The sequence below is a fragment of the Mus caroli genome, chromosome 11 (assembly GCF_900094665.2).
Source record: "Mus caroli chromosome 11, CAROLI_EIJ_v1.1, whole genome shotgun sequence".
Taxonomy (NCBI): domain Eukaryota; kingdom Metazoa; phylum Chordata; class Mammalia; order Rodentia; family Muridae; genus Mus; species Mus caroli.
Window position 1 is genome coordinate 45,675,347 of NC_034580.1, and position 13,203 is coordinate 45,688,549.

The 13,203-nt window shown below is 49.7% G+C and overlaps 1 protein-coding gene across 1 annotated transcript in view; it reads left to right on the forward strand.

The window, feature by feature from the left end:
* Positions 1-13,203, forward strand: part of Adamts2 (ADAM metallopeptidase with thrombospondin type 1 motif 2) — a 201,201-nt gene extending 187,998 nt beyond the window's left edge. The window contains exons 18-22 of the mRNA XM_021176447.2: positions 1,402-1,534; positions 2,234-2,441; positions 4,785-4,914; positions 5,888-5,977; positions 12,724-13,203. Of these exons, the coding sequence (XP_021032106.1) occupies positions 1,402-1,534; positions 2,234-2,441; positions 4,785-4,914; positions 5,888-5,977; positions 12,724-13,184 (1,022 nt within the window). The 3' untranslated portion in view covers positions 13,185-13,203. The remainder of the gene's footprint in view (positions 1-1,401; positions 1,535-2,233; positions 2,442-4,784; positions 4,915-5,887; positions 5,978-12,723) is intronic.

Genomic DNA, 13,203 nt, shown 5'->3' on the forward strand with positions numbered 1-13,203 from the left:
CTAGCCTTGCAGGGCAAGAGAGCAGGGGATCCCCAGGGCAATCTGAGTATCTATACTAACCACATTGGCAAGCTCTAGATTTGATTGTGAGGCCCTGTATCAATAACTCAAATGGAAGAGAAATCAAGGATAATTGCCGACATCAGCCTCAGGCACTCCACAGAGTGTACACATGTATATACGCACACATACACAGAAAAATAAAATGAAGATATGAACAAGACCCTGCCCCCCTCCTGTATTGTAATTCCTCCAGTAGCTCCTTTTGTGAGACAAAAGCCAAAATTCTTCCTGTGGCCTCTGAGGTCCAGGCAAGCCTCCAGATAGTGTCCAGGCTGTACCAGTCTTGAGTAAAGTATATGTGCTTGTGATGAGCCTTGAGATGATCAGCTTACAGAAAGAAAAACTCTATTTCCACTCATGATTTTAGAGGTTCTGGCCCAGATCATGGCAGGGGCAGACAGACAGCAGAGGAAGCTGCTGGTCTTCCCTGCCTAGCCTAGCAGGTGGCTGGGAAGCAAAGAGAGGGAGGAAAGGGCTGGATTCCCAGTCTCCCCATGACCTAAGGGGCTCTACCTCTTGAAGGCTCCACCCCAAGCTGGCATTGCAGGATGGAGACCAGGCCTTTCCCATCCTTGCCTAATCCACAGCGAGTGATTTCCCTGAACACGCAGTGCTTCCCTGGGGGGTTCTGCACAAGCTTCTCCTCACTGTCCCTCAACCCCTCCAGAGGCCAGTGCCTTTCTTCTATGTCCCAGGATGCTTTCAGATGCCCCAACTAGGGAAGGCCGCTTGGCTGTGCTTAGATTCTCTTGTATATACACTAGGTACTATGGAAATTCAGGTTCCATTATTCTCTATCCTGGGACAGGGTAACTTACATTGTAGGTGGTTTAAAAATCCCACCCCCTCTTAACCTCTATCTTCTAGATACCCTAGATATTTCCCAGTAGCACCCGCACTGAGAAAGGATGCAGGAGACAGTGGTAAAAAGGAGTCATGCACTCTAGGTGCCCCTGCCTCATTGATGCCAGACCCCAAGATAGAAAATAATGGTTAAGTCATAGAGGGGAGCAGAGCCTTCCCTGTGACTCAGAAGCCATCAAGGGAGTCTGCATTCTTGCCCTCTCTGCTGGGTGCAGGGCGGGGTCCTTGCTATATCCTTCCAAGGCTCCCTTCTCACCCTTCACATCATTTTAAGGGCAAGGAGGAATTAGGCATGGTGACACAAGCCTGTAATCTTAGCTTGGAGGGCTGAAGCAGGAGGATTATAAGTTTGGGGTAATACTCGGCTGGTAGATGCCTTACTTCTCCAAGCCCACTTGGGGGGTCCCACCATCCCACAAGTCCCCTTGGTGGTCCCACCATCCCATTGAGCTCCTTCAAGCTCTCTGTCTTCAGGGTCCCAGTTCACTAAGTATGGCTGCCGCCGGAGGTTGGACAGCAAGATGGTGCACCGAGCCTTCTGCAGTGCCCTTGCCAAGCCCAAGGCCATCCGACGAGCCTGCAACCCTCAGGAGTGCTCCCAGCCTGTGTGAGTGCTGGGCGGGGCCACAGCCCAGGGGCACGCCCCAGAGGGAGGGAGGAAACTGGACGTCCTGGAAGCCCTGGGCTGGGCACATTGTAGGGTGTTGAGCTCTTTACCCACCATACAGTAGGTTAAAGGTATAGGTCCACTTCTGCCAACTGAACCGAAGCTCCGGGTACATATCAGAAAAGACAGGAAATATTAACAACACGTGGGTGGGGAAACAGGCTTAGGCGGCCCGGGCTGGCTTCCAATGCTTAATAGATGTTTCTAAGCAGCAGGATTGATCCTCAGACCCTCAGACCTTGGCAGGATGCATATCTTGGCCCAGGTTAGGGAAGATGGTGGGGTAAGGGACATGCAAGGACAGAAGCTCAGGTAGTCTATACTGCTCTTGAGTTTTGCTTAGGGAGGGTTCATTGACACCATCAGAAGATGAGACTATGGTCATGCCCAGGGCCCTGTGGGGGATAGACAGGAGGCAAACCCTTCAGGCCACCAGCCCCAGCAGAGCCTCTCCGACTCTGACAGGCAGGAGAGTATCCGAGCCTCCATTTCCCCTTTATGCAAGCCTGCACACATGGCAGATGCTTTTGTGAAGCAAGGAGATTCAGCTACAGGCAGGGGCTCACCCCTCTGTTCTCACTGCCCACCTGAGCCACAGCCAGACTGGTTCCCTGACCACCTGCCACTCTGCCCTGGCAGGTGGGTCACCGGTGAATGGGAGCCTTGTACTCAGAGCTGTGGGCGAACTGGCATGCAGGTGCGCTCTGTCCGCTGTATACAACCTCTGCACAACAACACCACCCGCTCCGTGCACACCAAACACTGCAACGATCACCGTCCCGAGAGCCGCCGGGCCTGCAACCGTGAGCTCTGCCCTGGGCGGTGGCGGGCTGGGTCCTGGTCCCAGGTAAGCTGTTCTCTTGGCTCTATGCCCTTGATCCCAAACTGAGCTCGCATAAGACTGAGGTAGATGGATCATTCCAGTTTTGATACAGGCCCTGTCCTCCAGACCAAAGCTCAGGTTTCAGGGCACCAGTGGGAGCCACAGCATGGAGGTCCAGGGTTTCCATCAGGGACCGAGGTACATGAGGATGGACCTCAGATCCTAGACAGAAGGAAAGCAGATATTTGTCATGCATAAATTGCACTGCTGGTTTAAACTATCTAGCAAACTAGTGCAGCCTATCCCAAGGCCCCATGCATGCAGGAACTTCCTTATCACCTAGAACCTTCCAGGGGTTAGGTCCCCAGAAACTGCACAAGAGCCATTTCTCAAAACAGGCTGTTGCTTAGGAATGTGAAGCACTTGAGAATAGCAGGTCTGCTGAGTTGAACACACACACACACAGAGAGTGAGGCCGAATGAGACCCAGTGCCAGGAGTCAGATAAGAGTGCACTTCTGGTTGCTCACCAGGGGCATGAAGCCATGGTAGAGGTAGGGGTAGAGGGTACCGGAGCCTTGTGTCTAGAGAGGTTAGAGGAGGGACTGCCAAAGCTCCCAGGAGTGGATGGGAGATGTTGCAGGAGCCCCAGCCCACTACAGGTTCTCCTGGGCCTTCAGCATCCTTCAGCTGGAGAGCTGCAGCAACCATTTTCCATTGCTATAATGAGGTGCTTTTGCAGGGAGAGTTGTAGGCGGATATGCTTAATATCCTCTCCTGGAAACGGCATTGCCTTCCTCCATTGTCTAATTATCCTCTCTACTGTGAAGTTGGCACACAAAGTAGAGGGTTTCATTCTGATATCCTCCAATACATGTGCCATCGCATTTCCTTCTAAGTCACATCACGTCCCCATTGCCCTCCCCCTCCCTTTTTCCTTTCCCCAAATAGTATTCCTCAAGAGTGTCAGGACCTTACACACACATACATACCACACACATGCACCACATATACTACACATACACCATACACACGCTACACACACACACACACACACACATACACACACCCTATACACATACCACACACATCCACATACACCACACCCCCATACATATAGCACATACACACACCAAACACATGCCACACACACATCCTACCACACATACACACCCACACACACAGTTCCACATATGGGAAGACTGTCTTATATCTTACATCAGAATGTCTTTCTGAGCCCAGCTTATTTGACTTCATATGATCTCTAAGTCTATTTTCTAGCAAATGTCATGTTTTCTTTTTCTCCATGTGTCTCTATGACTGAATATCCCATTGTGTAGGATCTAGGAAGATGGTTCCAGTGTTTAAAACACTTGCTGTGCACGAAGACTGGAGTTTGGATTCCCCACTATCCATGTAAATGCCTGGTGGGCATAGCAGCCCGCCCAGAGGTCCAGAGCTGACTCAGCAAAGGAATGCCAGGAGCAAGCTGGCTAACTAGATTAGCCGTGTCAGCAAAGTCTGACTTCTAATGACAAACCCCCAAATCACTGGAGGGTGGCCTGAAAGACTCTGAATGTTGGCCCCAGATCTCCACATGCACATACAAATTCATGCATGTGCATCACCTGCACATCATATATGAACCCACACATACACAAACATGCATATATGTACCATCTTTTTCTCTCTCTATGCATCTGTTGATGGTCAGGTAGGCTGGGTGCATTTCCTGTGCCAGCACAGAACAAACACAGATGTGCAGATGCCTCTGTGGTATGTTGACTTTGCATCCTTTGGGTGTATTCCCAGGATCAATGGGTCATATCTGGTTTTACTCTTTTGAGGACTCTTCCTAGGGCTTTCTAGCAGTGTAGAGGGTTTCTGGCTACTGTATAAAGCAGCTTCTTTAGTTCATGGGTTTGGATGTTGAAGGCCACAGTGTTAGTGACATCAACTTTACCCTTATGAGTGAGGACCTTATGGTATATGGCAGCATGATGCTACACGTGGAGAATGAGTCCATAGAGGACAGGCAGCCAAGGTCTAAACCGGCAGGAGAAGCCTCCCACTAGGTTTTGATCTCCTCTTCATTACCACCCCACTGGGGCAGAGCTTTCAACACATAGGTTTGGGATGACATACTCAAATCACATCCAAACCGTGGCAAGAAGGGAGGACCCAGAAGTTCCGGTGTCACAGTAGCCCTGAGAGATGGACGTGTGCATTCTAGGCAGCCTCCATGGGACAAAACCCACACTCTGCCCCACACCATGTCCAATGGGTCACCAGTCACATGCCTGAGGAGCACGAGCTGTCTGAGGTCCAGCATGGGAGGTGACCCTGACTGATGGTTCTGTACCTACAGTGTTCGGTAACCTGTGGCAACGGCACCCAGGAACGGCCAGTGCTCTGTCGCACTGCAGATGATAATTTTGGTGTCTGCCGGGAGGAGCGACCCGAGACGGCAAGGATCTGCAGGCTTGCACCCTGTCTCCGTAAGCCCTGTGCCACCCCTGTATAACCCCAGCATGAAACAGTCTAGGAAAGGGGAGATGGAAGCCTGGTGAAATCAAATTCTGTTCTTCTTCCAAAATGGCTGGGTTTGCTATGGGTGTACTTGAACTTGAGCACTTCCAGCCAGGGCTGAGACTTTCCCTAGAAGGAAATGGGATTGGGGTGGTGGGGGTGACATATGGGTATCCTTGGACATGCCCTGGTGTGCACAGAGGAGTCTCTGCCCATTCTTGCCTTCATAGCATGCATGATGTTACAGCCTTCAGCTCCAGTGATCCACAGTGAACCACAGCACAGCAGGACAGTGCTAGCCAACATGTTGTGACTCATACAATAGAGATCCCGGTATAGAAAGTGTGTGCCCATGAGATTAGAGGGTGTTTTGTATTGAGAACAACAATCAGAGCACTGTGTAGATTCCTGGTCCAGTGTTACATGTGTTTCAACATTTTGGTCCACACAGCAATTCAAGGCTAGATGTTATCCCCTCACTATTCTCTTCTACAGAGGATAGAGGACAAGAGGTCAGGTGACATTCTTGGTGGTGGTGGTGTCAGGATTTGCCATCCTCACCATGTTTCTTCAGTACAGTGCTTGAGTGACAAGGAGCTCTGGAAGTAAGATGGGGTACAGAGGATGACAGAACGGGACATGGATTGGGAAGTGGCCCAGCCTGAGGGCTGTGGGCAGTTGGCGAGACATTGAATACAGCTGGGTCCCAGGATGACTGGCAGAGAGGCAGGAGACTAGATCAGTTTATCCCGGAAGGAACCATGCCCCCTATTGCTCCAGGCCTCAGGATGCCTAGGAGCAAGCCGCTTTGCTCTAGATGTGCTTGCGTGCGTACGTACGTGCGTGAGTGCGTGCGTGCATTCATGCTTGTTTGACGTGTGTGCAGTGAGGGTCCTTCGTGGGGTCCTGGCAGCTGCATGCGACCTCCTCTTTTCCTTCCAGGAAACGGCTCAGATCCCTCCAAGAAGAGCTACGTGGTTCAGTGGCTGTCCCGGCCTGATCCTGACTCGCCTATCCAGAAGATCTCGTCAAGTAACCGACCCGTTTATAACTCTGCCTCTGCCCTCCAGTGCATGCCCTGCGCCTTGTGGAGCTTGCCTTGGGCTCCCCTCCTCTTTCTCTATGGAAAGCTTCCCTGACTCCTGCTGAGCGCTCTCTCGGGTGAATCTGTTTTCTCCGGGCCTGTGTGCTCGGCATGCTCCTTCTGAGCTTGTACCACTTGGCCACAAGTGAGGGCCAGCCTCAAGGAGGCCTGGTCTGGGGACACTGGCCTCTTGTAGGGAGGCCAGGACCTGGTTTTGTGATGGCTTGTAAAGGGGCAAAGATCTGTCGTGGTGCCGGAGGGGCCTGAGGCCACTGTGCGAGTGTAACCACCTCGCTATGGCGACCACCTCATTGGGCCACATTCCTCCAGGCTGAAGCTGCGGGTCACTCCAAAGAGAAGCCAGCCCCATCCCCTTTCAGATGCCACCCACCATTGAGTTGAGACCACTGGGGTCTCTACAGTGTGCGGTGTGCAGTTTTTTTCTCCCGGTCTCCCGTGCCGGGGTGACAGACCCCAAGTTTCCTGCGGTGTCAGGGGCTTCCCGGCTGCTGCTGCTGTCTCTGCTGCTGTTGCCCTTTGCTGAGTGTGTCCTTTCCGACTTGTGAAACCATGGCCTGCTTCCGTCCGGCCTTTGCACCCAACCTACATGGCCCTTGGTCCCCGTAGCCCCTGTCCTCTCGGGGGTCCAATCATACGGAGGAGGAGGCAGGGAGGCGTGTCCCTGAGATGGGACATCATGGACTCCACCACTTCCATTCTCTGTCCATTTGCTCCAATGGCCTTTTTATTGTCCTGTGCATATGACCCGTTCAGAGGATTGAAAGTGTGATTGATTGATTGATGATTGACTGACTGACAGATATGGATGTGCCTCACCTACCAGTGTGAACAACTACAGAATACCTCAATTTTTATTGCTTTTTTGCTTAGAAACACTATGTAGAAGATGCCTTAAAGTTGAAAGCTAACAGAATTGGCTGCTAACTCCAGCCTTAGATGGGGGATGTGATCCAAGTAGGGGGCAGGCACTGAAGATCTAGGGGGACCCCACCCATTTTGCCCAACTTTTGCCAAGAGTAAGGTTTCTAAATCCAGATGGCCTTGCTTCCTACCTGAGCCATCTGTGTGTGAAGGGACTTAGCAGGCACTCCGTCTATCTCTGACAAAAGGGGTCCCCCTCTGATGCCCACCTGGCCAGTTGGCGCTGACTGTTTTGTGGAGACTCCCACAAGGGGTTCCCACAGCGCGGCCTTACACCCAGAGGGTGATACACCTGGGTCCTTAGCCGTGACCAATGTAGCACTCCCAACTGACAGTCCCACCAGCCCCTCCTGGCCCCAGCCACCTTCATCTGTTAATAATTCAAGTTCCTGCTGGACCATGCAGCCAAGCCTCCTCCTACTCCCCTTGGCACTAATTACTGTTATGTAAATAATTGGTGTGTAACTGCAAATTAATCCTCTCACGACTGTTAACTTCCAACTTTGACGAGGCAATGTGAGTGATCTGTGTGGTCGCAGATGGCGCGACACGGTCCTGGGCATTTGCCTCCTGTCTGTACGCACTTTGGTTTATCAGGGATATTTTATTAGTGTTTTGTATGTATTTAATGACGTAATTACGTAGGTTCCGTTGTCGTCGTTGCTTTTCTGTTGTTTTTTTTCTTCCTTTCTTTCTTTCTCTCCATGAGACATTAGCGTGTGCCAAAGTGACTGTGAAAATGACCTTTTATTCTTACTAATGATGGAAAGACCTCTTGTCATGCATCTCACAAATAAACTCAATAAAAAAAGTTCAGTTCAACTGGGAGCTTGGGTTTGCTCGGCTGGTGGCTTGTTCCCATCACCTTCCTGGCAGGCAGTGCTCAGGTGCTATAGGTAGCAGCATCCTGTAGCATCCACCACCTGGTTTCTGGTTCCAGTGACTTTGCTGTCTTCCACCCCACCCCACCACTCTGCCCAACATAGATGTTTAGGGCCCATCTTCCACTAACACATATCCCAAAGACATGTTCAAAATAGGGCTGCCGCACTCCAAGGGCTTAGGGTTGCATTGTCAGTACTAAGTGAGCACCTTGCAGAGATGTCTCAGTTTTCTGCTCCTAGGTGCTGCCCGGGATGATGGCTTCTCCCTTTTTTGGGATCAGAGCAGAAGTGTGGGGTCTAGGTTATGTCTGCTGAACCACTGTCATGTGATTGCCTTGCCTTGAGATGCCTGTTCAGAAAGAGTAGGTGCCCATCAGCCAAGAGATGGGGGTAGGTGTGGTCATGGGAAGTCAGCTTAGAGAAGCAGAGCAGTAGTTGTATGTGTGTGTGTGTGTGTGTGTGTGTGTGTGTGCATAGATGTGCACAGCTCTGCCTGCCTGTGCCTCTCAGGGTCTGTCCTCAGTAGCCACAGGGCTTGTGTCCTATCACATACTGACGATAACTAGGCAGTGGATCAAAACTCAGCAGAGACCTCTTCACCTGCAGTCCTATAGGTGGGGCGCCTGCTTCATGATTGTCTGTGCTAGGGAGCAGTAAGAAAGTCCAGGAGGTCACAAGAAAGAACAATAGGAGATGGCCCAACATCTAGGAAATGGGATTGGCAACCCAGGCCCCAGACTCCAAAGATGTTCCAGGAGTCATGGCTGGATCCACTGCCCACAGCTCTGTCAATCAAAGGAATCATAGCTGAAGAGAAACTAGAGTCTTTAGGAGAGTGGTATCAACAGCGCTCTATCCCTCTGCCCATCTCCCCAGAGATGAGTCAAGATTAGCTGTCTTCTACAGGAACCCTGCGTTAGGGCTCCTGATGGCCCAGGATGCCACCTGCACGGGGCACATCCAAGGCCCATCTAAGGGGAAAATGCCGCTCACTTTGTAAATCAGTTTCATGGGCTCTAGAATGATAAATGGGCTCGTGAAACCACAACTCCTTTACCACGATGCATTTGCTCCCAGCAATACCCACTGCTTCTCCTTTATCCCTGATGACACCAGGGAGAAATTCTTGCCTTGGGCTTTTCCCAGCATCTGTCACGCTTTTACTGTCTCTCTAACTTAGAGTTCTGTGCAGAACTCTCCTCCTGGGGATTGGGGGATTCGAATTTGATTTTTAAATTGACTTCACTTTTCCTCGGTATTCATGTTTGAGGTTATCTATGGTGCTTGTCTTCCGTGAATGAGCCTAGTATCAATTTTCTCCTAAAACAAATGATACGTGTTAGAAAGGCATTCGAGAATACTAGGGGGGGGGGCGCTGCTGGTGAGATGGCTCAGCAGGTAAGAGCACCCGACTGTTCTTCCAAAGGTCCTGAGTTCAAATTCCAGCAACCACATGGTGGCTCACAACCATCTGTAATGAGATCTGATGCCCTCTTCTGGTGTGTCTGAAGAGAGAAATGGTGTACTCATATATATATATATATTTGAAAGAAAGAAAAGAAAGCTAGCAGGAAGCAACTGATAATCCAGGTGGAGTTCAGATACCACCAAGATAAGAGAAGAGGCACGCAGATGACTTAATGTCTCCTATCCAAGTGCTGGCTAGGACTGGCCGTGCTTAGCTTTTAAGGGGACTTTAGGAACAATGTGCTCATTCTCAGTGGTTTACCATCATTTCTTAGAAGCCAATAATTTTGGTCAGCCTTGGTGGCTCACATCTTTAATCCCAGCACTTAGGAGGCAGAGGAAGGCAGATCTCTGTGAGTTCAAGACCAACCTGGTCTACATATGAGATCCTATTTAAAAACAAAAATCTGAGAGTCCTTGCTATTATTTCCTACTGGGAATGGAATGGAAGATCAAATATCATAAAATCAAACGTATCTCTGTAACCTCTCGCTAGCCAGAGCCTCAGGACACACAGTTCAGCTCTTTGATCCTGGAGAGCTTCCTGGTTACTGGTATTGTTTAAAAAGACACAGCCACTGGTGTACTTTCAATAAGGATTATAACCACCCCTTGATCTTGCAGATGGTTACATCCCAGGAATAAAACACAGGGCTGACTGATGTGGTTTTCTACGTTGATATTAATATACCAAGTTCTTAACCAGTGGGTTTTTTTATTTGCTCATTGGGTGGTTTTAATTTTTCAAAACTAAAGCTCTGCAGTTTAGTCTGAGGATTCAGAGAAGTCTACCTGGCACGCTGGTGGAAGGGCAGCATCCTGCAGAAGGGGGTCGAGATGCTCAGAGCTTTCTCCATTAACTGATCACTGTTTTTGTGCCAACCGCTAATCCAGGGATGATCTTGACCCAGAGTCGAGCAACATTTTCTGAAGAGAGTCACACAACAAACATGTTAGGCACTGGAACCTATCTTCTCTGCCACAGCTATGCCATAGTTGTTATGGTGGAAAAGTGGTCAATGATAATAAATGTAGCTGTGTTTCATTAAGGCTTTATTTATAAAACCAGGTGAAAGGATGAATCTAGCCCATGGCCATATATAGTTCCCTGATTGCTATAGGCAATCCTTGATTCAGCATGGCTGCTGTTAGCTTCCAGAGCTGTGATAAGATACCCGAGATAAAAGAAGTTATATTGGCTTATGATTTATTTCATGGTTTTCAGTCCATGGTCACTTGGGTCTGTGATAGTAATGTGGGAACACATGACAAAGGACATCTGTCCCCCTACCAGCTGGGAAGCAAAAGGAAAGACAGAAAGGAGTTGTAGTCCAGTATCTTTTTCAAGGCCACATCATCCATAACCTAGCTTCCTTTCACCAGTCTCTGCCTACAAATGGTTCTACCATCTTTTAACAGCATCAAGCCTTTTTAACACATGAGCCTTTGGGGGAAAATTTCAGACCTAAGCTACTCCAGACTGATGAGAGAGACAGTCAGCCAAATGAGGACACAGTTGCTTAGTGACATTTTGTTGTTTAAAGGAAAAGATACAGGAACAGGACAGAGCACCACTGTGTGACAGGAGTAGCGGCCTCCTGGGGCTGGCTTCTTTCTTTGTCAAAGCTTATTTTGTGGGAGATGTTCCTGTCACACAGGAACATCTTATTTAGAGCCCTCCTTATGTCCCTAGGACTATGGTCAATGCTTTTACACGTTCAGCCTCAGTAGCTGCCAGTAAGTGCAGATAGTGATGGGAAGGGAGTGAGTGGTACCCTGGGCCCCCAACTTCAACATCAAATGAAATGCTCTTCACATTCTTCATGTACTGGGCATCCAGGAAACACTTTCTCTGAAGAAGCTACCAGTCATCCTAACTGTTGTGTTCTGGCTGACCTGAAGCCTGAAGCCTTTGTGCTTCCCAGTATGTGGTGAGCACATTTCTCTTCTCAGTATTAAGACACCCTGGGATTCTCCTCATGGGCTGCTTTGTTTTCGGGACGTCTTCCCGTCTGTCCGTGGCACCTGCAGCTGGACACATTTCCTGCTTATTTGGACTGCTCAAAGCTCAGCCCTGCCTCTGGTGGTATACCTCTCTCTATTTTTTCTGGACTGTGGCTTTGTTGATCTAAAACCCAGAGTTTTCCAAATCTGGACGTGCTCATTATTTTCATGTTTCTGTTTTATATTTTTGAATGTATCCTTTGACTCACCTTTGGGACTCGTTCAGATATCGCCTGAGGCTCTGTTTGGGGACTCTCATGGTGATGAAAAAGCCAGACTCTGGTCACCTTTTCTAACAACTGAATGTGAACTTGTCAGCTAGGCAAGTGAAGAAGGCAGGGATCCATGAAGCCACAGACTGGGGAGTTTTCTCTCCTAGGAGAGGTCAGCCTGTGCTTGTCTGAGGGATGTGGAGCATCCCTGTGACCGTGACTTGTTATTTTATATTGAGTATGTTCCATAAATCATCTCAGTTTAGGTTTTAGAATGAGTTACAGGGGGAAAGAGAATAGAGAGTGACATTTGGGAAAAAGACCAATGAATGGGGGAGGGGGTGGCAATTGGCTGAATAACTGAGTCACACATAGATCTGGGGATTGACCAAGGAAAAGAGAGGCAGGGGAATTCTAAAGAGAGAGTCAGCGCTCTCCATGTAAACTGGCGCATGGATGATCAATTTCTTGATTGGGGAGGAATGAGGATGTCCTGAGAAGGATTAGCCTCATGCGGAGGTATCGAGTTTGTCTGGAAGTTGCCAGAAGTTCAGTGTGGCCAGGCCTCAGGCTGGGTCAGCACTGCCAGGACAGGATGCAGCAGATAAGTTTGGGCAAATGTCCAAAGGCCCGCACAAGTCTGAATCTTTAGTCTGTGACAGAAACACATTGGAAGGTCAGGTCAGAAGAGGTGGCACACAGTGAGGCTACAGTTGAAGGGCTGTGTTCGATTTTAGGAGCTGGTTCTTTTAGGTTGACTTTTGTTATAGTTACTTCTTGTAGATGACCATAGAGTCAAGTCCTGCCACAAAACTACACTGAGGTTCCACTGAGGTGTTGTGTGAAGATCCCAGCGAAGACCCATCCGTGAGGCTGAACTTGGAGGCTCTATTAAGAGTAGAAAGATTCCGTTTCTGTTTCAACTTTTGAGACAGCCTGGAAAAGTGGGTTCAGCTGGGGATTGCTCGCAGGAGGGGAGCAGTCCAGGTGGGGGTCTGTGGCTGCTGTCCTGCTCAGAGACGCAGACACCGCAATTATCCTGACTCTCCACACCAGCTCACTGCCTCTGTGCTACCTCTGGACTCTGTCACACGCCTCCTCCAGCAATCTGCACCTGCACTCTGCGGTGGGTACATTTCCCCCTCACCTTGTCCCTTGGTTATGTCTCCCACTCTTGTCTTTCAGAGGACCAGTGCCAAGGCGACAAGTCAATGTTCTGTAGGATGGAAGTCTTGTCTCGATACTGCTCCATCCCCAGCTACAACAAGCTTTGCTGCAAGTCCTGCAACCCGCCCCGAAACCTCAGCAACACAGAGGACGGAGGTGTGGAGCCTCCCCCCGGGAAGCACAATGACATCGATGTGTTCATGCCCACACTCCCGGGGCCCACTGTATCTACACAGGTGCAGCCTTCTTCGGGGCCTCCTTTGGAGGCTCCCCTCAATGTCTCTAGCACCAATGCCACTGAAGATCACCCAGAAACCAATGCTGTGGATGTCCCCTACAAAATCCATGGTGTGGATGAAGAGGTCCAGTCTCCCAACCTGATCCCTCGACGGCCAAGCCTGTATGTAAAGACAAGGAACCAAAGAATCCAGGAGCTCATTAATGCAGTGCAGAGGAAAGAGAAGCCGGGAAAGTTCTAATAAAATAGAAAGATTCGCA